Consider the following 27608-nt stretch of genomic DNA (forward strand, 5'->3'; position numbering starts at 1 on the left):
TGGTCTGCAAGCTTCATTCTGCAAGGAAGAAATATGACGAAACCCACACGTTTCACCAGGAACATTACTATGATGAACGACAGGGAGGTTAGGTTCTTGCGAGTATGTAAACATTTGATTTATGTAACTATTTTCACCATCAGCAGAACAACATTGTTGAACATTGGAATGTTTATCAATATTTGTAACGGTAGAATTCAATCTAGAAGTTGTCTGCATATTGTTAATCGCATAATTACTTGTATCCTTAAACTGTACACTATTAGGTGACATATTATTTCGATAATGTTCCTCATTGCAGGCTGGAATAAATCTTTTGTTTCGCTTCCAGCGAACACGATTTCGAACATGCGGTTCATCGAACGTTGTTTTCACATGGGTTGTTAAAGATTCATCAGATGAATAAGTAGATGAATTAGTCACCCCCGAGTCAACTGCATTTCTAGCCCTTTCACGTGATGTCTTAGTTTGAGAACTATTTTGTGCAAGGGGAGGTTTCAAATTTCCTTTTGTGTTGCGTTGAGAATTTGCATAATTAGTTTGCAAAACATCAATACGAGATTCTATATGTTGCAACCTGTTATTACAATCAGTAATATACGTACCAAAATGTACATTTTCCCTACCAGCAACTTCCAACGATGATAATCTATTATTAATATCAGTTATTTTGGATGAACATACTGTAATAGATTTATCGTATTCACTAATCAAATCTTTATTTATTAAAATTTGTTGTCCTTGAACGTCTTGTTCTGTTCGGATTTGAGAAATATTGCTATTTAAAATACTTCCCAAATGTTCATTTTTCTTGACACATTCAGAAGCTATTGAATCAAGTTGTGTTTTAACATCGGAAGTCAAGTTGTCTAATCTGTGATTAACAGTATTAATTTCTTGATGAACCAATTCAAATTTTGAAGTTAGGTTACTATAAATATCCAATTTCAATTGTTCAAACTGAGACTTAATATTCTCATTAAACTCTGAAAATTCTTGATTAGATTGCTGTAACTGTAATTTCATATCTTGGTTAGCAAGATCCATTCGTGCTTTTAGTTCTTCATTAGATTGTTCTAACTGCAATTTCATTTCAGCATTAGACTGTTCTAACTGTGATTTTATTTCAGCATTAGACTGTTCTAACTGCGATTTCATAGAATTTTCTAACTGAGATTTCATTTCAGCATTAGACTGTTCTAACTGCGATTTCATTTCAGCATTAGACTGTTCTAGTTTCGTCTTGAGATCTTCATTAGAAGCTACCATAAGCAATTGAATACTCTTAACAGTACTTAACAAATCACCAAAATTCGGGTTAAGAGTTTCTAGATAAGCTGGCAAACTAAAAGGATCATAATCTGGTTTGCAATCTTTACAATAATAATTTTCTAGTGTAGTCGAATAAATTGTCCAGTGAGTGACTGTAAGTTTGAGACAAGATATGTGATGCCATGACGAGCACTGTGTACACTGAACATATCTCAAATCATTGTCAGGATCATTACAACAAGATAATTTGTCGGGTTTTGTAGAACAAACGTCATGTTCTGTAGTATTCGCATTACTGGAAGCGACTACGGGATTACCAGCATCAAAGTAAGTAGTCATTGTATTAGCCTGAATGTTTGTGTCTTTACGCGACGATTTAGATTTACTTTGTTTTAACTTATCAGCCATTGTGATCTTTACACATATGACGATTCACTTAAGAAGTTACGTTATACAAGCACACTGAAGATTGTGACATGAGTCTTAATTCAGCATATGACAAAAATTCTGTTCCATTACAACAGACATTCTTACCACTGTCAGAAGATTGCACACTTTTTGAACAATCCTGGCTTCTGGGTCGCCACTCTTGATAACCGTCGCTGCGCTTAAACTTGCAGAACGATTATCAATGCAAATAAAATTGCGTAATTAACGATAACCGTTATATTTAAAATAAATACAATACAGGCGCAGAAAATCTCACAACTTCCATCACCATTTTTAGTACTTATTATTTCTCGTTGCTATGGTTACATCAATTTCATTTCTTGTATTTTATACAGCGTGATAAGATGATTATAACAATATCTATAAAACAAACATGCATGAGTTAAAAACATCAATAACATAAATAACTTTGAACATGACAGTTTGAGAATAGGACAGTCTCACGGTGAACTAGCAAGACGTCTACAGGGAATACAAAATGCATGTGTGCGCTACATTTATAATATCAAATATTTTGACCACCTGACCCCGGCTTTCAAGGATCTAGGCTGGTTCGACCTTTCCACTCGCCGCCGCTTTCACGCTCTTACAGCGCTCTACAAAATAGTAAACTCACGAGAGCCGTCCTACCTACTTTCTCGATTTCAACCCCTAAGTTCAGCACACACCTTTGCCACCCGTTCGAAAGACAACTCTCTGATGGCCATTCCCTCCCACAAAACAATGTTTTATGGAAATTCCTTAACGGTCACTGCTACCAGAGCGTGGAACGACATCTCTCTTGTCACTAAGGGATTTTCGAGACATTAACACATAAATGGAAGTCTGATTATGTTGACAGGGTATATGACTTTGGAGGGATTTACAGAGTAGATGACCATAATAAGTCAATCAGGTTGGTTATTGTAGCTAGTAAAACCAGATGGCTCTCCGGGTCACTACCTTTATTTGTTTCTGAAAACAATTTTTTTAGTTCCATGTGTTCGCAATTAGGACAAATAATTATATCTCACTTTTATGTGTTTGCAATTAGGATGATTTAGGCATTGTTCACAATTAGTAGAGGCACATATTTTTGGTAAATAAAAAAGCAAAATTTTGGTACATGAAGAGACTCAATTTCAGGTTCAAAAGCAGTAAATGAAATAAAATTTTGCTGTTATAGCGGTGAAAAATCAGTATATAAAACGACATTTTGATTTGAAAACTGTGGATATAATCCAAAATTTGATTTAAAAACTGCACTTATTACCAGGGTTGCCTCGGGTGGGCACAGCCCAGTTTTCCTCATGCAGGTTTTTTCAGAAAAACTCAGGAAAGAACCCACTCAAAATGTGGGTTTTTTCAGAAAATGGTGTAAATTATTGCTTTAAATAATTGAGAGGTTCTAGAATTGTCAACAGTTGGAGAAAACTTGTAAAATAAAGGCTTAGCCAAGCTTATAATACTCAAAATAATTCTCAAATCATGTTAGAAATGCACTTTTAAAAGAAATAATGTGAACTTATATCCAAGAAACAAAAATCAAAAGGGTCTGAAATATTTGGATAAAACATTGAACGAACAAAGCTTATAATTTTGAAATGTGGTAGCATTTTAGATATCAGTCACTTCCATATGTTGGCAAGCCACATAGTTTCACCTGTCACGATCAACTTTTACAATACATTTTTCCATTTATAAAACATTACAAAGGAGAATTGAGTACATTTTATTGAAATGTGAAAGTAGAATAAAGTTAACTGTGCTAAAATTAATCCAAACATTTTCCAATGATTCATTCAATGTTGTGTTTTCTTTCCAATGCCTTGCACTGAGACAGTGACACCTCTCTCCCTCCAGTTCAGTGCATTGATTGAACTTAATGGGTTGCTTACACATGTAGGATAAATGTTAATCGTGGTGAGGAGCTCCATGCCCAAGAAGTCTACGATTCTCGATAATCTATACTTTTTTTTCTTAAAATAGGGGGCATGGGGTACTCAAATAAATACAATGCATACGTATACTTTTATATTTTGACCATTTTTGACATTTTCAAACCTTTTTAGAAACTACGAGGGGCGTTCAAGTCAATCGGGGACTTATTTTTTTTCCAGGTTTAAATAGATGCCTAGGCTGGAGGTTTTGTATGCAGTAGGAACTATCAACTGTGTGCTGTTACTGGTAGGCGGCGCTTATTTCCCGCGCTTCTGTTTGGAACCCTGAAGGAATTCCTTAGAGGAAAACATTTCAACATTGATGATGAAGTGAAGAATGATGTCCTACAATGGTTCCGCCGTAATGATAAATCTTTCTATGCCGAAGCATTCCAGTCGTTAGTTAAACGCTGGGATAAGTGTATAACTGTAGCAGGGGGTTATGTGGAAAAATAAATCCAGTTACCACACTTTGAAATTTTTTCTTCTATTTTTTTTTTTAAAAAAAGTCCCCGATTGACTTGAACGACCCTCGTACAATACCGAGCTTTGTGCATAAAACTTTCAGGAGCATTGTGACATCACTTGCACTGTAAATTCACAATAAAATTATCGAAACATAATGCACGATGGGCAAAGACAGAGAAGTCATCTACTTAGTGACCATGATAACATGATTCTGCAACTACAAGGGTCGTTCAAGGTTGACCGTGACTTTTATTTCTGCAGAGGAAATAGGTAGCAGAAGAAACACCAAACTATGTCAGTTTTTTTTCCAAGTATTCTCCGTGCGTGCCGAGGCACCGTTGCCATCGTTCTGGCAGCTCCCGAATTCCTTTGGCGTAGAAAGAACTTGGTTGTTGTCGTAGCCACTGGAGGACATCGCTCCACAGTGCTTCGTCTGTCGTGAATTTCTTCCCTCCCAGATGGTCTTTAAGGGGTGCAAACAAATGATAATCACTGGGGGCTAAATCCGGACTGTAGGGGGGATGGGGCAGAACTTCCCAGCGCATGTCGGCCAGAGTTGTTGTTGTCACATTGGCCGTGTGAGGGCGGGCATTGTCATGGAGAAGAATGACATTTCCAGACAACATCCCAGGTCTTTTCTTGTGAATGGACTTTCGTACAGCACCACTCAACAATGTGGAGTAATACTGGGCGTTATTCGTGCTCCCTTTGTCCAGAAAATCCACATGGATAACGCCCTTCATGTCCCAGAAGACACTTGCCATGATCTTTCCAGCGGACGGCTGCGTTTTGCTTTTCTTGGGGGGCGGGGAACCTTTATGCCGCCACTCCATGCTGCGTCTTTTGGTCTCTGGGGTTGAATTGTGCAACCATGTTTCATCACACGTGATGATGGATTGCAACAATTCATCACCTTCTGCTCGAAACCGATTCAGAAGCTGTTCACAGACCATCCTGCGTGTCCACTTCTGATCGAATGTCAGCTGGCGGGGAACCCACCTTGCATAGATTTTGCGGAAGCGTAAGTGGTCGTGAATGATTGTCTCAACACTCCCGACACTGATATTCACCTCGGCAGCAATATCCCGCACTGTTACTCGCCGGTTCTCAAGAATCACTTGCTCAACACGTGCGATATTCACTGGTGTGACTGCAGTCGGGCGAATGTGTCCATGCGCTTCATTTGTCACCAGCTCCCGTCCTTCGCGAAACTGCTCACACCATTCGTACTCTCTTGTCCGCGACATCGTTTGTTCAGCATACTGTGCTTGCAATCGTCTGAAAATCTCAGCTGGTTTCACTTTCTCCTTCACGAGAAATTTGATTACACACCGCTGCTCCACAGCCACAGACACACTGCTTGCCGCCATGTTCGCTGCAACTGCTGCGCATGAGCGAAATACGTCATGCCGGGCGCTAGTTACTCGCGAAGGAATACATTACGTCACCCGCACGTTTCATCATGATCCGGCTATTCATCGATTTTTTACGTACGAAAATCCCGGTCAACCTTGAACGACCCTTGTAGAAAACTTGACAGACTGCAATGGTATTACATGTGAGTGAAACTGAACAATGCGTTTCAAGATGGTGAAGGAAAAACTAATTTTCCTCATGTTGCACGCACACACTATACCATGCTCTCTTTTTCCCCAAAACTGTCTACAATGCATTTTTGGAGTATATGGAACAAAACTCAGTCATTGTAGATAATTCGTCGGTCCGCTATTTTGCAGTAAAACTTTTAAAATTATATTTCATAGTTTAGGAGAGGAGCGGTGGTAAAATCGCAAACATACATTTTGCCAGAAATGTAAAACTTTTGAGTTGCAATTTTTAGAGTTACAAAATAACTTACAGGATTGGTGTCATTTTGTATTTGAGAAAAAATTGTCACCATGTTTAAAGATAGTGACGACAGACTGATTTAACATGCCTTACGAGAGCTTTAAGTTATGCAAATATTTGAGGTTTGATTTTTGTAGATTAAGAAAACAAAGTCTTAGCTACGTTAGGACATTACTTGAGCATTACTCTGTAATATACTGTAGTGTGTGGTTTAGGAAGGGTGGGGGAAAGTCACCTATCTTGAGACCACAATATCTCTAGCAAATTTAGAGTTTTTTTTAGCTGAAATTCATGTGGCAAGTAGATACACCAAGGGAATGATTTTATTTTGCATTTGCATTGTTAAAAGCATTTGTAGATGGTGGATGAACAATTAATTTTTCATATTCTGAGGTAGCTCCAAAGACGTGGGCGCAGGTCCTTGAAGACGAAGGTGCTGGGTTGATTGTGATGGGAACCGGGTTGTGGTCGTAGGCAGGCCATGTGTTGCTGAAGTCTGGAAACCAAGTCAGAAGGGTCTTCCATCCGGGTGGCTGTTTGTGGCACGATGAGCTATCCTGGGAGTCTGAGAGGTTCGCTGTACACCAGTTTGGCAGGGGATGCTGTGAGGTCGTCTTTGATGGCCGCACGAATCCCAAGTAGCACGAGGGGACAGTGTGGCACATGAGTGCTGCCTTGAGGTGGCGGTGAAAGTGCTCAACCATGCCGTTGGCATATGGGTGGTAGGTAGCTTGTGGTACGATGGCGCTCGGACCCGATGGTCCGTCCTAGTTCGCAAAAGAGTTTGGATTCAAATTGCCACCCTTCATCTGTGGTGATGCAGGCTGGTGAACCGAATCTAGAGATCCAGCACGATGTGAGGGCAGTCGCGGCATCTGCCGCGGTGATGCGTTCCAGGGGGTAGGCTTCGGGCCAACTGCTGAAATGGTGCACGGCTGTGAGGCAATACTTGTAGGGTCCCGCTGGTGGGAGAGGTGCAATCAGATCGATGTGCACATGCTGAAACCTTGTAGACAGAGGAATGAAGGTGCCCAATGGTGCGTGCACATGTTGGGGAAACTTTGGTGGCCTTGCAGTCTTGCCATGATCGGGTCCAAGTGCGACAGTCTTGCTGGACTCGGGGCCATATGCGACGTGATTAGGCATGCAGATGCTCGGGTACCGGGATGGTTCAGGCCATGCAAGGCATCGAAAATGTGGCGGCAGTGCATGGCGGGTACGTACGGCCGGGGTTTCACGTTAGAGGTGTCGCAGTAGAGATTGACTTCGGTGCCAGATATGTCCATGAACTGGAGATCGCAATCGCCGTTCAGGAGCTCGCGGAGCTCATGGTCTTCTTGGGTGGAGGCGAGGGAGCGCAAGTCGGGGGTGGGGGTGTTCCCGTCAACTTCGTGCACCCATGATGACGTATCCGTGACCATGTTCGAGGTGCCTTCAATGTAGCGGATGTCTGATGGTGAACTGAGCGATGAAACTTGGTTCAGTTGCACTGGAGGTAGTTTGTCACGCCGCTGCTGGAAGGCGTAGGTGATGGGCTTGTGATCCACGTATATGGTGCAGTGTTGCGCTTCCAGGATGTGACGAAAGTGCTGAACGGCTGCATAGACTGCAAGAAGTTCGTGATAGTACGGTGGCCACTTAGTCTGCTTGGTGGTGAGTTTCTGGGATCAAAAGGCGAGGGGTTGCCATAAGCCGTTGGCAAACTGTTGCAGTCATGCGCCGACGGTGGTGGCGGAGGCATCAGTGAAAAGTCCCAGCGGGGCTTCGGGATGTGGATGGGCCAGGAGCGTGGCATTGGCAAGGCTCGTCTTGCAGGCCTCGAAAGCTTGTTCTTGGTTAGACGTCCATGGGAATGGCTGGGATCCGCTAAGGGTGGTTACTTCAGCATGCAGAGAAGCTTGGTTTTTTAGCAGAGGATGGCAGAAAACGACTGTAGAAGTTGATCATGCCGAGGAAGTGACGCATGCCGCGGGCCGTGGCTGGTCATTTGAAATCCTGTAGGTCTGCGATGTGGTCGGGAAGCGGTCGTGTGCCGGCGGCAAAGACTTCGTAGCCAAGGAACGTGACGGAGTGGGTTCCAATTACATACTTCTGGGTGTTAATCAGGATTCCGTGGTCCGAGAGGCATCTGAAAAGGGCGCGGAGGTGCTCGCGGTGTTCTTTGTGGTTGCGCATGGAGATGAGTATGTCGTCGATGAATGGGAAACAGAAATCCAGTCCTGAGAGCACTTCGTCGATGAAACGCTGGAATGTCTGCTCGGCGTTGCGTAGTCCGAAGGGCATGGTGATCGCTGTCTTCGGAATGTCGTCTGGGTTTGCGGGAATCTGTGTGTATGCCTTGAAGTCTGATCCAATGATGGGCACGGAAACGTCCGCGAGGACGAAACACCATGAAACGTCGAGTTGTTTGCAGCACTGAGCACAAAGTCTGTTGGATGGCGTCTGTCTGGGAGCAAACGTCTCGGGAAACATCAAACATCCGAGCCTGTGTCTACAAGGAAGCGGTGGTGGCTATAGGGGTTGGTCACATACAGGCGGCTTCCACCAGACCGGCAGCCGTTTGCCAGGACTAGAGGCTGTCGTTGGTGTTTGCTGTGTCGGATGCATTCGTGCATGGGTTGTTATACCTCAGAGCCTGGTTGCTCAAGCGGTGATGATACCAGCTTATCCCGTCATCTCTTCCTCTGTACGGCGATCTGCGGCCATAGCGGTGCGGGCTGGTACAGTCACGCGATTGCGACCATCTGTGGAAGGTGCGAAAGTCGCTTTTCAGGGACGTGACTTGGCGAGTTAGCTCCTCGACGTGCTGGAGAAGCCAAACTGTGTAGGCGATGGGCGACCGTGGCGTCGCACAGATAGCCAGCAGGTTGGGCAAGAAAGACACTGCGGCGATATTGCTTGTTGCGGGGGTGAGCATGTAGGGGTTCACTTCCACAATGTGAAGCAAGTTGGTCCAGTGGGAGTTTCGAAGACTGCACCTGCAAAATCGCTTGGACTTGCAGTGTTGCAGCAATTGCGCAGCAAGTCGTCACACATAAGCAACTGGGACGGTTTGCGGCTGCCCATTTCTTCTTCCATCAGGATCTGCCGCAATCGTTGATTTTCAGACAGGGAAAATCTCCGCGTGAGTTCCGTCCGCAGCCGGGTGTAAGGGTTGGTCGCCGGTGGTGTACGTATAATGTCTCTCACTTCGAACACGTACCGACCTTCTAACTGTCCCATGATGTATGCGAACTTTGTCTCTTCCCGGGTGATGTGGGTGATGGTGAACTGGGCCTCCACTTGCGAGAACCACAATTCCATGTCCTCGTGTCAGAATGGGGGGAGCTTCACACTCACTTGATGTACGGAGTTCTGTTGCGGTTGTACCGTGTGCAGTGCTGGAGCCATCGGTTGAAGTGCTTGCTGTCTGAGTTGCTCGTTTTCCCACACGAGTTGGTCGAGCTGCACTTGAAGTTCCTCTGTCATCACTGTGTAGTTGGTGTGTCCAGAACAAAGAAAGGGGGATTGGACACGTCGTCTTGCATGCACTTGGTTCGAGCTGGGTGGTATGGTACACCAAAGGGGTCACGTGCGATTCACGCCCCAAAAGAGATCACGTCGGGGTCACCAATTCGGGTAGAATCACCAAATGAAAGAATGTTATCTTACCTCCTGGTTTATTCTGGATGATCGCTACTTACATGCATTATTACACCACAAGCACTAAGTAATATAGAAAGAAACCGATCTCGTTCTTGCTCACTGACTGTCCTTTTGCCCTCTGCTTTTCTCCTCCCTTTCCTCGGGTCAACCACCTCACATCTGGTGAGGCCGAAGGAAGTTCCTTCTCCCCTCGTTAGGTGGCAGGCAAGGTCAGTGGCTGTCGCCACAAACCCACAATTTTTTTGTCAGACCATGTTACACTCAAATATGATTTCTGTTCCACAATGCACTCGCAAAAAGTGAAGCAGTTCATGCTACTGGGAATGCTGGTAACTGCGTCACTTCTCCCTACCCCCCCCCCCCCCCATGCAGCCCGTTCCCTCTCCCATGTGTTCAATGGTTGAGCCATCTTGTGCCACTACTTGCACAGAGACTTGTTTCCATTTCTGGAGATACCCGTGACAGAGTATACACACTGATATGTGTGTGCCTCAAACGACAAGTCATCTCGAAATCCCGTACTCGATTGCCGATAAAGTAGGATCTGTAATGTACCAAATGTTATTTTTACTTTTGACTGTTGTGAGAAGCGAAAAAAGGTAAAGTAATTAGAACAATTGAAACTTGTTTACGGTGATTCTAGTTCCCTCACAACAATGACTGAGAACATTTTCCCTCAATAATGTTAGCAAGGCTATCAATTGTTGGTGGGATAATAAAGGGGAGGGGGTATTATTGTTCTGTACTAGTTGGTAAGGAAAGAATGCATCCGCTTTTAATTTCTTTGTACGTAATTTCCTTATCCTGCCATCGATACTATAAAGTATCCATTGCACTAATGGTACAAAGAATAAATTATAAAATAACCGATTATATGCAAGACAATTACAAAATTATACAGAAATATGCCTTATTATGAGAAAATGGAAGAAATATGTTGTAAACATGCTAAGTTGATAAAATATGTCAAAGTATGCCTCATGAAGTTGGTCTATTTCATCTGATTATCATCAGATATGTAAAGATCTCACCCCAATATTCTATCTGATACCAGAAACATATTTAACACTTGACCCTTGTAATAACAAACAATAATGAAGCAGAGAAAGAAATGCAAAGATTGCAATTGCCAAAGCTTACTATACTTCATATAATTAAAGATAAAGATGTGTGCAGGTATGCAAAACTGAACAGAAAAAGCTGACGGTTTCGAAATGTGTATACAAATAAAACAATTAATATAATGCAAGGTGTAATGATCAAAATTAAAAAAAAAAAATGCCTGTTACAGTGCTCACATTAATTTTTCTTTGTTTTGAAAATTGTGTCCGATAAATGATTACCATTCCTTACACATTCATGTAGCCTTCCTCTCATTCGGAATTGCCGCTATTTCGTTGCGAATAGCTAACTTGAGATCAGCAATTGTTGTTCAAATGGTTCAAATTTTCAAAAATGGTGTCTACCTTTGACACAATTGGATTGTTGTGTGAGGTCTTTCAACAACTGAGTGCTCATTGGCTCCGTCGCTCAACGCCATTTCAGTTAAGATAGAGCAGTGGACTGGGCGACATTGTGCTTTTGTTTTTGAAGGATGTGTTAAAAATGGTGAGTCTGTTGTCTAAACCCAACGATGGTTTCGAAGGGAGTTCCATGTCGATTGTCATGACCGTGTACCCAGTAAGAATATGATACTGCTTTGGGTCAGAACTTTTCGAGTCTGAAAAAGAACCTCAATGTGCATGGTCCGGGAAATGTTTCCTGGACGTGTACTGTCAAGAAATAGTGACGTTCCCTAACCTCCTCTCTCCCCGGATCTGACGATGTGTGATTATTTCCTCTGGGGTTAACTTAAATCAAAAGTGTATGTTGAAAGACCTCACACAATTGGTGATCTCAAGTTAGCTATTTACAACGAAATAGAAGCAATTCCGAATGAAATGCTCGTGAGGGCAACTTCCAACTTAAGGCAAGGCTACATGAATGTATAAGGAATGGAGGTTTTTCATTGTCGGACACAATTTTCAAAACAAAGAAAAATTAATGTAAGCACTGAAAATGGCAATTATTTCTGTAGCAATTTTGATTATTAAACCTTGCATTACATTATTTGTTTTATTTATATACACATTTCAAAACAGTCCGCTTTTTCTGCCTGTCCCTGTACAAAAACGATGGTGAAACCACTGATATATGGATGTGAATACATTAAGAAAACAAATTAAATTAATTTGAGACAAAAATATTTTAACCAGTAAAAGAAGGAAGTCAGTGGTGAATAAGATACAGTATGGAACTTTATCAAAAGACCAATGCCATAGATGTAGCATCAGATATTAAAATTAGAAAATAACAGTGGGCGGGACACACCATTTAAACAGATGCAGCAAGGATCCCAAGGGGTGAGAGGGTGGAGAGATTCTCGCGTATGTCTCTCCCTTTCAAGTCGTAGTGGGAAACATGTTTAAGAACTGGCCTTTTGGGAGACTATGATAAGAGAAAAGAAGACAGCATATGGGAAGCATCAAAATATATCCTAAGAATGAATAATTGGAAAGAAGAAGCAAAGAAAAATTGAAATATATACAGGGTAATTCTAAAGTCACTTTACATTTTGTGTTTATACAGATTTTATTGCACAATATGTAATTGTACTGAAACATACACCACAACAGCACACAGAATCAATACATTTCAATGTGACCACCTTGCACGTTGAGACACAACCCCCCCTGCTCCATGACAGATCGAAAAACTCTCTCCAGGATGATGGGTGTAATCGCAGCAGCTAAGGCCCGAATCCGTTGTTTGAGTTGTTGAATGCTCTGCATCTTCACCTGGTAAACCTGAGACTTGATGATTCCCCAGGTAAAAATGTCTAAGGGTGTCAGATCTGGTGAGTGGGGAGCCCACAACCTTGGCGTGCCACAACCAATCCATCTATCAGGGAAAAAACATTTCAGGTAGTCCCAAACAATTAGGGCAGAATGGGGTGGCATCCTGTTGAAGAACAACAGTATCCCTAATCCCATCAGATACCAGCTGGGGCTCCAAAAAAATTCCAACATATCGAGGTATGTGTCCGGTCATAGTAGCTTCAGTGAACATGAACACCTTTAACCTCGTTATCCCCAACCACACATTCACTTTGACTGTGTCCCGTTGCCACTCCTGCTGTGCATGTGGTTGTTCCTACAGTTGTGTCTATTCACATGCCCACAGGTGTGGAATGTGGCTTCATCGCTGAACAGGACATTCTGCATCAAATTGTCATTTTCCACAGCCTGTAGCAGGTCGTGACACATCACTTCTCTGGCTGCATAGTCCTCAGCTTCAAGCTTATGCACAATCTGGATGTGGTATGCATGCTTCTTCAGCTTGTAATGGAGAGTTCTCCACACAGTGGTTTGCGGAATACCAAGCTCCCTACTAAGTCTTCTAGTCAAGACACTGGGGCTATGTGTGATTTCATCCTCTACACTTTGCATTGCAGTGGCAGGTTAGCGCTATGGTAAATAGTGTACTCGTTGAGCGAAGTCCGGAAAAGTGCATTCTTCTGTAATGGAACAAAAGGCAACCTAGAGAAGGGGAGAAGTGAAATTGAATGTACATAAATATATCTCAATGAGGCATCATTGTCATCTCCTTGTAATCAAGGGTGGAGGCACACAGTGGTTCGGATTCTACTTTAAACTGTAGGTCCAGTCTGGATTAGCCTTACTGTGCATAAAGTGGACTTAAAACACAAAATCAATCTATCAATGAGGCATCATTGAGTGAGCCCTTTAGATCGTAGGTGCATGATAGGTAGCACTAGTGTAAAGTAATTTCGTGGTTTGTGGATCACTTGGCTGTTAGAAACCCTTACACTTCAAGAGGACAGAGGATCCAGGTTACGTAATAGCAGATATACGTAAAACCACTAAACATAATCGAATACAGGTTTTGCAGAGATTACATGATCGTGCTTAAAATTTTTTATTCTTTCTATTTTCAGCCCAAAAATGCAAAACACCGAGAAGAACTTCGAAAGGGCATTACAGAAGGGATAAATCTTCCAGGCATGGGTCATCAGATTCTCTCAAAGGAACTTGTGAACGAGACCCTCATTATATCAGACATGTACAATCTCAATGAGTATATGGCCTTGGATCTCTTGTGCACAGGTAAATGGTCATGCTCTAGCAGTTTTGCTTTTGATTCAAGTGTCTCGATTAGTCTTAACCTAGCAAATAAGAAGTGGAGTAGCTTGTTGCTGGGGTTGCATGGTTACCCTGCAGACCCTCAGAACTTATTTTGGAGAAGAAAACTGAATAATATCTCTCCCCTAGTTTATCCTTTGGAGAAACCTGTCGATCTTAAATCCACTCTGCAGTACTTAATAGAATGTCCCTGTGACTTGTTGATTGTGATCGAGAATATCTCTCTCTCTCTCTCTCGCTCTCGCTCTCTCTCTCATATATGTATATATATATATATATCGTGAATGTCACCAATCGGCTTAGCGACTCTGAAAACTATGGATTTGACACGAATGTAGGTCATTTTTGACATTTCATTTTTCACCCCCTTTCACCCCCCATGCCGATAGGTGATGAACTTGGAGTTGAACGGCATTGGGAGTGTCACTATTCATCTTAGCGACCCCGACAACTATGGATTCCACACTAATATCGGTCATTTTCGATTATTTTTACATGTAACCTCTTCCCACCCCCTCCCTAGGGGTGCCAGGGGTGTCTTACTCCCACAGTATTTCTTTCCAAATTGTAAGTCATATGTATACCAAGTTTGGTTAAAATTGCTCCAGGCATTCGCGAGTTATGCTGGAACACACACACACACATCCATTTTTATATATAAAAAGATGACAGAGAATAATGGACAGCTAAGTATAAAAAGAGCTGGACAAATTAGCATTATTATATATCTGTATTTGTACATATTTTTATGTTTTTTCCTCCCTCTCCAGGTTAACCCAAACAACAAGAATGTTTAAATGGAATTGAGCAGGCACACTTGTAATAATCCATGGATTTTTTGGTGTAACTGCAACACTTTAAAAGGGCTGCAACATTTCAAAAACTTCTTTTTTCATCCTCTGGATCTAGAGAGAAGTTCACATAAAATGCCAGAAGACGTGTGTTACATGATAACACTGTAGATCACTTTTCTTTGCAGTTTGTGTTACATTCTTTGTCACTGACATATTTTTCTGTTTTCTTCCATATATTCAGCACAGCAGCAAATGCCATACCACCCCGGGTTAACTAGAGGCTTGGTCGCAGTACTCTTGTATTATGACGGCCGCAAAGCATTGGTGAGCTCTCTCAGAACTCTTGTGCAGGCTCGAAGAGGTATCACGTGGACTGTAGAGACGTTGGAAGATATCATTGATTATGTTACAAAATACACACAGGAGGTAATGGATGAAGGATTGATTAATAAGATTTTGGGTAAGTACTTGTGTTCATTATAAATCTGAAGTTATATTTTGTTCTTCACTCACAACTGGGTCACAACATAGTTGCTTGACCATTTTTAAAGAAGTTTATTTTTTGTGTGGTGTGAGCCTCATATTTTGACAGTTCAGAACCACTGTTATTTTATTTTTACTATCACCGATTTGAAGATGGCGGGCATTTTTTTATCATGGCGCGTGTCATTTTCTCCATTCGTAAGCATTGGCGGCAACTTTTTTATCTCAGCTCTGGTACGTCCTACGACAATGAGATAAAATCTGTGATGTTAAGCACATTATAGGCTACAATTATTATATGTCTGTAATTTTCTAAATATTATTCCTTCATAATAAATTTTAAGGTCAAAATTGTGTATTTTAATCGCTGAAAATGACATTTTCGGATTTTTTTTTTTTTGGGAGGAGGCAGTTTGTTTGACATTTGAATTTATTTGTGCAAGTACCTGTGTACGAATAGAGTATGTCAAAATTATTTGAAGCTTGAGACTTTAATATTTGTTTTTCTACAGGGTCATAAACATGTACTTTTTGTTAAAAAATTCCAAGTTCAGGGTTAAATATCTCTGGTGGGCAGTTGATTTGTACACAGTACAGTACTCCATGATAAGTAACTTTAGTAAAAATTTTAAGTTTGAGATTCAATTGGTTTAAGAGATACAAAACTCGTGAAAAAATCAATATTTTGCATTAAATATGATATGCCTAATTTCATTTCTTATTAACATTTTGTGTTAAAATTTTGCAAACTGGAATGTCAATGAACAACATTACAATCCTGAAATGGATCTACAATAAAGTATATATATGAGGGCTGAAAAGTAAAGCTTCCTATGTTATTATTTTGTTTGTTACCTTGTAAATGCATTTTGGTTTTTGAGCAACCATACATTGCACTTATAAGACTTTCCCGCTTCTCCATTGAAGGTTTCAAACTTCTATCGCCAGGGGGTGCAGAACTATAGCAAGGAAAATGGCAACATGTAACCATGCAATAAAATAACAGTGGTTTTGAACTGTCAACATATGAGGCTCACACCACACAAAAAATAAACTTTTTTAAAAATGGTCAAGCAACCATGTTGTATGACTTCATATGGATTGACCCAACTGTAAAGTTAAGAATAGACATCAGATTTTAGGTTTTTAACCTATTTTATTCTTTGCACATAAATAAGAAATAAGTTATTTTGCTTGTTAGAAATTATAGGTTTATGTGCCTAAAGCAAACTTTGTTTTAGATATATATTTTTAAGGTTTTACAGGATTTTTATACAGGGTGCGCAAGTAGAATTGGCGTGGAAAATACATGAAGTTCTAATTTTAAAAATTTATTGAAAATTCCAGAAACAAGAACAAAGTAATGCTTTATAGATCGAACTTATGCAATGAAGTAGGCCTCCCCGATGGCGCAGTAGTAGCGTCGTCGCCTTGTAATCAAGGGGTCCCGGGTTCGATACCCGGTGGAGGCACAAGTGGTTCGGATCCCACTTTAAACTGTAGGTCCAGTCCCGATTAGTGTTACTGTCCATAAACTGGACTTAAAACACCAAATCAATCAATCAATCAATTATTCAATGAAGCCATCTTCAGCTTCAATCACGGCCTCCAGACGACCCCGGAAGCGAGAACAGGCACATTTTACATCTTCGGGAGACAAATCTTGAAATACTTGGCAGTTTCTTTTCCTCAGCTCACCTGTATTGTTTCAGGCAGTCTTATTAGTGATACTTTCAACCATGCCCCACAGATAATAGTCAAGAGGATTGCAGTCAGGTGAGTTTGGAGGCCACATATCAGGGGTAACTTGGTCAGAAAAGTTATCCTTGAGCCACTTCTGAGTTTTCCTGACCATGTGTGCTGGTGCACTTCCACTCCTCAGGCCACTCGTAATCATCCAATCTGTTTGAGGTCTGCGTTCTTTAAGTCTTAGTGATAACTGAGAATCTGGAATGAAAACATGGATCAAGGAAAATCTTGTATTATCTGTCATTTCCTGATTAAACTGAGCCAATTCTACTCATGCATCCTGTATCACACTGAGGTATTTGCTCTGTTTCGTGACGAAAATATTCAACGACTACTATGTGTGATTTCCCTTTCTTCAAGTCTGTTATGATTTTTCAAAGCTCTAAACAAAGCAAAATGTCAGGCGTCACTGTCACTTGCATAATCCAAAGTGTAAACATCTGATACATGTGGTATCACTTTCGTGTCAGTCTGTGTTCTGTGGCATTCACACCTTGTGAAGTAACTTTTCTGCATTCAAATTTGTATCATCTAACTATGTTTATGTTCAATGATAATTTTCAGCATATAAGATGATCCTCACAGACAAGAGGTGGAATTTGACTGTGGATAACATGAAAAATATTATGTATTCAGGGTGATTCCCCTAGGACCATGATAATATCCAAGTATAATTCCCTGTTAACAAGTTGAACTCTCCAAAAACTCAAGGGTACAAACAGATGTTTTCTCTATTTCAAACTTACATATTACCGCCTCTCTCCACCCACACACACAAATATATTAACAATATAAGGTGTCTGTGTGATGATGTTACGGGATGTACTAATCTACTATGAAAAAATTGTTAATTGTATAAGAATTTCAAACTCAAATTTACCTAATCAACTTGAAGATCTCGCAGTAATCTTCCGTCTGTCAGATAACCCTAACGAAGTAAATGGATTGAGAAAATTCAGTTTTATTTTCTCATAGCTTTGTTTTCTTCCTTCATAAAAAAAAAGCTAACCCGTGAGAGACTTGCCTCAGGCCATTCATAAATATGCTTAAATTCAAAGATTTGGAAGGGTCTCCCCGATGACGCAGTGGTAGCGTCGTCGCCTTGTAATCAAGAGGTCCCGGGTTCGATATCCGGTGGAGGCACAAGTGGTTCGGATCCCACTTTAAACTGTAGGTCCAGTCCCAATTAGCCTTACTGTGCATAAAGTGGACTTAAAACAACAAATCAACAAATCAAAGATTTGGATTAATAAAAGTTGAATTTTTCACCCCCCTCCCTCTCCCCCTCTCTCCCTCTCTCTCCCTCCCTCCCTCTCTCCCTCCCTCTCTCTCTCCCTCTCTCTCCCCCTCTCTCTCCCCCTCCCCCCTCCCATTTATCATCTACAGAGAAACATTAATGCATAATTCCCGAAGTATTGAACAGCAAATTATACATACGCAATTCATTTTTCATATCAACAAGTAACTTTTATTAACAGCACAAGTGTAGTAATACCATTACAATAAATTGTAGATCATTTTGAAAATGATGTATAGAAAGAAAATTAGGTTAGAAAATAAATCTTCATTGTTATATAAACATATTAAATATTCTTACCTATCGTTCGCAATTTTGATTTTAACGATTATACCTAATCAGCATGTTTAGGAATGTTGAACCATTTCAAGTTTTTTGTAATCTATTTCAGAATATTTTGAACCTAATGTAAGGTTTTTAGAACCTATTATGGGAACCTAAAAGCACAGTAAAAATCCGAGGTCTAGTTATAAATAACCTAGAGTAGAATTCTTGGTTCAACTACAAGAGAAGAGCAGATGTGAACTGGTTAAAGTTGGGAAGAGCAGAGGGATTCCTCTGCACTCGGTTAAGGTGCAAAATCTGACATTACAGTGGAAAACCAAACTTCCATGTCATCATGGAAAAGTATTTTAAGTGGTTCGAGGGTCAGGTTTCCCACTTTGTTCCTGCGTAGCACATTGGCAAATGTTAACTGACAGCTCAAAACTAAGATCAGGCATAGTGCTTTGTGAGTCTTTGTAAAACACGATTATCATGGCCAACTTAGTCTGTAACATGCAGAGAGGATTCTTTGGAGCACATATTTATACACAAATTAAAAAAAGAGAGATGCGTGCCCTAACAGGAACTATTTCAAGCCATTTTATGGATTTTGTCATTCTGTCCAGTGTTGTTTTGAAATTTAATTTAAAATTTGTGTATTATACCAAAAATCTGAAGTAGTTACTATATGTGAGGGGACCCAAAATAAACTGGAATCGTTCTCTGGTGGGCAGGCCCATTGTAGTACATGCTTCCACCTCTAGATCAGGGTGGCTACTCACAGGGAATTCCTTGAATTTTGGGAATTATGCGTGAATTATTGGCTCCAGGAATTATACGTGAAATATGTGCGTAGTTTTCTCTGAAGACATGAAAAATTGCAACTTTTATGAATCCAAATTCAATTTATTTTATTCATATTTATAAATACGCTTTTATTTTATGGAGGAAAGAAATGAAAGCTTCGTGGAAAATAGAACAGAATTCTCTCAATCCGTTTAGTTTGTTAGCTTCCTGTGCAGAACACAATCTATCTAACAGATATTTTGAAGCTGGTTAGGTAAATTTGAGTTTGAAATTCTTATACAATTAATATTTTTTGTGGTAGATTAGTATATCACTTGATTTGAAACTTGTATTTGTAGATGTATTTCGAGTCTGTGTATGTGAAATGGCAAATTTAAACTCTGCACCATAAATATTTTAATATAGGTACATACCGTTTAATTGAATTAGAATTTTTGGTTGCATATGAATTGCACAGATCCCTGTTGTTAATGTATTTGTGTGTGTGTGTGGGGGGGGGGGGGGTGAGAGGATGTATTACATAAGGTTGAAATAGAGAGAACATCTGCTTGTACCCTTGAATTTTTGGAAATTTTTGCCTTGAAGACCGGGAATTATACTTGAATTTTATCATAGTCTTAGAATAGATGTCTTTTGTGGAGACCCTTGTGCATCAGGGTGCCGACTGGTGTCATTGAGTGAAGTCATGGTGCCACCCAGTGTTTTTTTTTGTTAAGCTCCGTTGGTCGATTTTTGTGATGGCTGAAAAGTTTGAAAAACTTGCAGTTGTGAAATTTTGTTTTCTGTCAGGGAAAATGGCAGGGGGAACAGTTGTAATGTTAAAACAGCTTACAAGGAAGCTGGTCTGCTGAAGATACAAGTTTACGAGTGTGTTTCCCACTTTAGGAATGGTGAATTGTCACTTGCAGACCTACCTCGCTCAGGGTGATGCTGATTCCTTTTTCTGATGCAAACGGCATTGTTCTTGTAGAATTCATTCCTAACAATCAACCTTTTAACCAGGCGTTTTACCTACAAGTTCTGAAACGTTTACTTGACGCGATGAGATGAAAACTCTGAGTTGTAGCAAAGTGGGGAGGGATGGCTTCACCACAACATGCAGCATGCAAAGCATTGAGTGGGACAGAATTTTTAACCAAAAACAGCATTCATTTTACTCTCCCTCGTATGTTAGGTAGTATTTATAAATAAAAAAGGTATGAAATAATTTCTGGTTCTGTCAACTAAAACAATACAAATTGAATGTTCAGGTAAATTACTACCAGGAAGAAAGGGTATTTCATTTTCATTTTCAAAATATATATATTTTAAGCACAACCTGAAAATTGCACATGTTGTTGGGCAAAAATGGCCAACCCTATTGAAAATCAATTTGTCCAGGCTGAGACTTGAATTGAAACCAATCACCAGAAGAACCCTAATTAGGAGGCAAACATAAAAACAAGTGAAAGAAATGTATATGATGAGTACATAGGAGAATGAATTTTTTTTCCCCAAAATGATGCATAAATAAAAGTGGAAGAAACGGTAAACACCACAGAAAAGAAAATCTCTATATTTTGCATGTTCACTGGAAAAACAATGATGGTGCCACACTGCAGTGAGTCCAGATGATGGGAGTGGATAGGAACAGGTGTTGGTCAAAAGAGGATCACTTTCACTAGTGTTCTTATTGGACTGTTGGTGAGATGGAAAATGTCTGAAATACAGGGTGGCGCATATTGTATCTACCAATTTGAAATGGCAACCCTGCCAAGATGCAGGTGCACATGTGTGGCATACCTACATGTGTGAAGAGTTGGGAGTCAGGCAATTGGTATACCATGGATCGTTGGCCGAAGCAGACATGGATTGCGGCGGTGGAAACCTTCATCCAAACAGGCACCGGGCACTGTGGCGGAACAATGAAGATCACCATGCACCTGTTCCAGAGATGCACAGCATTCTGAAGTGGGCTAGACAGTGGAGAGCCATGTTGTGAGCCATCAGTCACCATGAGATATGCGCTATTCCATGGAACATGTTGAGACGCACGTGATGAACGCCTTCCATCATCACCTCCAACAGTGCATCCAAGCAGGAAGAAGACTGTTAGAGGATGTTATTTTCTAGGTGCACTGATATTTTTATTGTCCATATTATGCCCTCTATTAAATGCCCATGTCTATATTTTTTATTTCTTAGTCATATAAAGTTACTATATGCACTTGCTGTCTTTCCGTTGTCATTTGTAGTTGGTAGATACAATATGCCCACCCTGTATGTGGTTCAGATCGATTGGGATGGATATAAGTTAGGAGTTGGTTACTGGGTTCAGTCCAGAGCCTATGGTACTTTGCATAAATTTACTTAAGCAATTTCTTTTTTATTTCAGAACTGTTGGATGAGCTGGACTTATCTAAAGAAATTGAACTCCTGCAGCAGAATAGAGCACTTGGTGGTGCCCGGCACCATAGACAGGTCATGGACCTTTTTGTTGAAATCAGACAGGTTCTTGCAGATATTGTTTACCTATGGGCAGCACAAGGTGGGCTCCCTACTGAACCACTAAAATGGTGAGGAATACTCTTTGAGACAATTATTTACTAATTATTATAAATCTGTGGACTCTTGTTCTTGAAGGTAGCTCATTTGTTCACAGGTTTGGGCAAACTCTTGTAGGATTAGGAAGAAAATAGTCGTAAAGTAGTTTTTCCATAGAATAATGTAAATGATTGCTTTGAATACTTGACAAGAAATAAGTGCAGTTGCACCTGAGTTATACGTATGTCAAGGTGAAGAGGAAAATAGTACGTATAACTGATAATTACTTACAAATCAGATTTACATACCATGTCATATCATTATTAAAATACTGTATTTGTATCTATTTTGAGGAACAAGAAATACATAATACACGCTATTTCTGTCATAAAGTGGTAAATTTACGAATCTAAAAGTTTGATTCTTAAGTTTTATATGAATTAGCATCTACTTCCTGTATAAATTTTACTTTCTGGTCAAGCGTGTAACATTTTCTCTTTCTGTTTTCCACGGTCGACCAGTAGCAACTGAAAACGTTGTGAAGGAACCGCTGTTCTGTTTTTATTATGGAACGTGAAACGTCAAATGTCAGCTATCTGCATCTTTTTAACGTGTGTTGTTTCGTATACTGATTACGTGAAAATGCATCTCGTTCTGAACAATTGGGGCAATTCTTTTGAGATCAAACACCACCATGCTCTCTTTTCTTGTTTTTGTAACCACAAGAAATGCATACTTTTGCAGATTTGTTTTGCACAAATCAACTGTATTTTATTAAAATTTTTACGTATAATCCCAAATTACGTATAAATGCATTACATACAAATGAGGTTTAATTAACACATTTTTAAATTGTATTTGTTGGGACCTACAATAATTACGTATAAAACAGAATTACACAGAACTAAGTTACATATAAAGCAGTATCAACTGTACTTATTTCCAGAATATGATTGAACGGAGCTTGTAATTTTGAAATAATTGGTGTGGCAGCGCTTTGCTTAATAGTCACTTCCTCATGGAGAACCATAGGGTCACGTCATAGTGAGTGTGGATGATCGTGGTGATGATACCTACCGTAAATGTAATAAAAAATAGATAATATTCTTTCTGCAGCTAGAAAACTACAGACTGCAATAGTATTGCTTGTGAGCGAAATTGAGTGAAGTCTGTCCAATTTCTGATAAAGTTGCGGTAAGCTAGGTCAAATTTTCAGAATACACCACTGAAGTGAACAATTTCCAACACCGAATGCACAATAGTAGGCCTACAGACATACAAATCGCAATAAACCTTATATTTGCATTAAATAAAATGTTAGAAATCCATGTAATCAGCATTACCAACCAGTCAAGTTCACAAATAACGTAAACATTTTTTGCACCAACATTAATCTGATCATCCAAATTTTCTGTTTAGTCAATCTCCTGTGCCAGAATATAATCATGTTCAATTTGCAGTTCAATAAAAACATCACCACCATGATACTGTCCTCCAGTTCGGAAATTTTGGCCTCAAGTTTTCCTGTCCGTAATTAGAGGTCTGTCGCCGAATTGAATAGATTCACGCATGCACAGGTTGTTTTGTCGCAAGCTGCTCCTTGTGATACCAAATTCCCCAGACCTTCGTTGTTTTGTCGCAAGCCATCACAACGTGACTCGAGATGACTTCAATGAAATGTTTTGTCCAGTGTGCAGCAACCCATAAGAGCCTCATGTTAAGCCTTCCCTCGAGTTGGTTTACAACAAAAATGACTCGTCACGTCCTGGTGGATCCAGTGTGCAGTTGGCCTAAGTGAAGAAAGTTGCTGATGAAAATGAACGTAGTGAGAGTAAACATAGCACAGCTCATGCTAGAAAGAGCGGAAGAAGAGAACAAGAAAATAGTACATTCAAATGAAGTTAAAAAAACTATAACAAAACAAAAGAGTTTATTAATAATCTATTTTCATATCTGCTCCTCACTATTTTTAAGATTTATATGTTTTCCTTTTTCAAGGAAACTTAGAATCAAACTCTTTGACAAATGCTTTAGTTTAAAAAAAGTTTTTGTTAGTTTAACAAAAGCTTTGGTTTAATCATTCGAAAGGTCTGAGGACTTCATTATCAGTTCTTTAATTATGTTGGCGGAAGTGTTTATCTGTAGATGCACGTCAGTTCTCCAGTGCTAAGAAGGAAGTGATCTTCAGAATAAATTGAGTTTAATTTATTTTTAGTTTATGCCCACTTTATGCACAAATTGGCTGATTGGGACTGGACTTACTGTTTAAAGTGGGATCTGAATCACTTTGTGCATCCACCAGGTACTGAACCCAGGACTTCTTGATTAATAGAGACTGGATTTTAAAGTGAAAACTTTCCTCTAAAAAGGACAAAAAACGGTGAAAATTATTGCCAAAAAAGGAAAAAAAAGACTATATTTTTTTTGCACTCTACTAAAAATACTATTTTAAATGAAGGTGCAATAAATACCATTCATATATACAGTAGTGGCATTAATTCTGGACACTTTTAGTAAAATGTTATTTTTTTTAAAAATCTCGAATGTAAAAACTTTATTCTGTATAGAAATATTAGACAAGTTTAAATTACATCGTTCAGTAACTTCAATAATGGCATCTGAGATCAGCATTGTAGTCTGATTATTATTGTTATTGTTATTTTCAACCAACAGATCACTTGTGTGCGATTGTTGTATAGGAGGTCAACTGTGAGCATCATTCAGTAACTTCAAGAATTGCATCTTACTGCAGCATTAATGGCTGATTATTTGTGGAGAGATCTGATAATTGCTAGGGGCCAAATCTGGGCTGTAAGGAGGGTGGTTAAACAATTCCCACTGAAAATGTTGGAGAAGGTCCTTGGTTCGAGCATTGCTAGAGAACAATCATTACTCCTTAAAGCCCAGATTGATTTTACGGTGCCTCATGTCAACAATTCCAAATACTTCTAGTGAACATATGCCTCTGTACAAATTAAACAAGTGACTAGGGGCACAGCACAGGGCTTCAACAATGACCAAGAGGTCAAGGACCGTGTTTCTGCATGGCTGAATGCACATGTGGCAGATGTCTTTGACATGGGTATTGTAAACCTTGTTCACCGATATGATAAGTGTCTCAAACAGAAACTGCGCTTATGTAGAAAAATAGCTTAGATTTATCTCTTTCGGTTGTATATAATAAAAACTCTCACAATGTCCTGGTGTTTCTTTTATACCCAAACAGAAGTTACTTTCCGAATGACCCTCGTATTTTCAACTTTGAGTTAGTGCCTGTGTGCCTTTGAATAAGTCTTTAGTGTCCACGAGCAGTCAATTATAAGCCATTGCAAAGGGCTCTGCCTGCAAACTAAGGCCATTGTTGAACTTTCTCCTAAATTAAACTTGCAGGTGCACAGAGATATTGAATTTTCATTTGCCTAGAAATTCCTGTAAGTTTTAGGCTGAGAAACCACTCCTCTTCACTGGTGCAAGTGTGTATAGGAGGCGCCATATTTAAAATAACAGAAATGGCATTTTGAACTCACTTGATTAGTGCTGCAGCCTTGAAATCATTTTGTAACTAACAGTTAATACCTCGTGTAAATTTGAGCTGTATGCAGTCTGCCCTACACTTTTTATTGGACTTTTGAGGCTTCCATTTGACTCTTGTAACTTTATTTGACAGTTTTAACATCGAAACATCATACCTTACCTGGTATTATAACAACTTCATTACATTAGTTACTATATAAGCAGTTTCATTTAGAAAAAATTCTAGGCTTTCTTGTAAGATTCTAATTTGGTTGTCTGTTTTGATTTTGAATTTTCTCCAACTAGTTTGATAGGCCACATGTCTAGGACCAAGTTTGAAGCTGGATCAACTGGAGCAATAGACAATGTGACCCTGGCTTTACAAATGGCTTTGCTGTACAGTTTGGATTTAAGTATATTGCAGAAGCATGAAGATGGCGAAGGTAAGTTTTGACTATCTGAACTCTAGTATTGTTTTTAGGTTTCTGTGTGTGACGTGGTCGTTGCATTTAAACAAAAATGTTTTTGGAAGTGAAACAATCTTATCGTTATATACAAAAAGTTAATGACCACCTCATGTCATCATGGGCTAGTCAGAGAAAAAAGATTGAACAACTTAATCATTAATATATGCGCATACTGAATCACCGGCAACCTTCCCTCCTTTTATAACTCAACTCTAAAATCTCTGGCGTAGATAGTCAAAATTCATCCAAAAGTCTGTTACCTTTTTTAACCACAGAGATTTTCAGGCCCCTAATCCAGAATACCATGGATCTTTTGTAGCAAATCCAGAATTTAACAGTATCCCCTCTCCTTTTTATACTAGTGGATAATTGGCCCCACCTTTTTGTGGTTGTCTAACTACAGCAGGCAGGGTCCACCAATATGGAATGGTCTAACTGGAACACACTATTCAAATCAGATTTCTATTAAGCAGGGACTTCTAGCGTAACCCCCACTTGAGTAGTTTAAGGGAAGACAAAACAGATTAACAATGTTGATAACAAAAAAAACAAAACATTAGCAACATTGAATTTTGAATTAGTGGTAATTTATTATAACAGATAATTAATTCAATACAATCAGAAATAGTCCCTTATTCCCTCTTTTTTACATCAACCCTAATATCATGCAAATTCTATGCGATCCCCCGTTTACAGGCACAACATAACAGCTTGAAGATATATATAGAGAGAGAGAGATAGGTAAAATCACACTTACATAATAATCCAGACTATGTATACATACCCTTTAAAATGAATCAGAAACAATTCAACACACACACTGTTACTCTCACAGGTCAGGATGATCGGAACACTTTAGTCGTTGAAACACGAACATTCTCGTAGAAACGTTTTAATAATTTGGCCGTCACTGTAATGACATAGAATACCCAACAAAAAGGCAATTTTCTATTAATGACTGTGATTCTATAGTAATATGGAAATCTAAATAAAGTGGACCGGTCCTTACAAAGAAAGGCAACCTTATATATAACCTAATATTCCATGCCCATGCAAAGGGTCCAAATCATACGGTCAAATCCTGTACATCCAGTAAGCTTCCGTTCACCTGCCTGTTGATATGTCCTTGCCGAGGACAACCTCCTTTCCTGAAGTTTGTCTGGGTTACCACTGCCCAGCTGTCTGAGAAGCCTCGGCTGCTATGAGAAGCAGGAGGTGTGGCTTCTCAGAGCCTGCTAGGAGAGGCAGGGTTGCCAGTTTTACATTTAGAGCATCGAGACTTGTACGTAATAAAATGAATTATTATCGTCGACGCAAACCTCCTCGTGATAAAATGGAAGAGGAGAATGTGGTGGAGCTTTGAAAAGTAAGTTACAAAAACAAAACCACATATGGGAATAAAATCGAAATTTTATTCTCATGCAAAATTACTCAAATGCCATGTACAGGGTGGGAAATAACCTTTTGCTAGGGGTCCACAGTAAAAAGTAACAACAATTAAGAAATTATGGTAATACCAAATGTTTACTACGACAATTGTGGTTACAAAAACAAAATTAAAAGTTAGTATGTCCGCAGTTTGCTTCTCTCACAGCACGAAGATGATCAGGGTAGGAGCTCAGAAGATTCGCAAACAAGTCCGTATTCCATTCCATGTCACGGAGGTCTTGTTCCAGATGTGCAAGGAGTGTTGCCCGGGAATAGCGGTCCGGTCCGCGTTCCACTATCATCAAGGACTCAACTGTGTCCTTCAGAATAGCCCCAAGTGCACCGCTGCATTCAGGTCCGGTGATGCAATTGGCCATTAAGAACTGCTGAAGAAGTCAATGCCACTTTGCCGAAGAAGTTCTTGCTTGTGTAGCATTTGCTTTGAAGCAAGCTGCTTTGTCGTGAACTAACTTTAAATT

The 27608-nt window shown here is 39.8% G+C and overlaps 1 protein-coding gene across 1 annotated transcript in view; it reads left to right on the plus strand.

The window, feature by feature from the left end:
- LOC145982729 (nuclear pore complex protein Nup205-like) overlaps positions 1–27608 on the plus strand; it is a gene marked incomplete at its 3' end in the record, with an annotated part of 239435 nt that overhangs the window by 27661 nt on the left and 184166 nt on the right. Inside the window, exons 3-6 of the mRNA XM_083116091.1 lie at positions 13600–13768; positions 14840–15058; positions 21573–21753; positions 25541–25677. Coding sequence (XP_082972217.1) covers positions 13600–13768; positions 14840–15058; positions 21573–21753; positions 25541–25677 — 706 coding nt within the window. The remainder of the gene's footprint in view (positions 1–13599; positions 13769–14839; positions 15059–21572; positions 21754–25540; positions 25678–27608) is intronic.

The sequence above is a fragment of the Lepisma saccharinum genome, unplaced genomic scaffold, assembly GCF_977018435.1.
Source record: "Lepisma saccharinum unplaced genomic scaffold, izLepSacc3.1 HAP1_SCAFFOLD_378, whole genome shotgun sequence".
In the NCBI taxonomy this organism is placed as follows: domain Eukaryota; kingdom Metazoa; phylum Arthropoda; class Insecta; order Zygentoma; family Lepismatidae; genus Lepisma; species Lepisma saccharinum.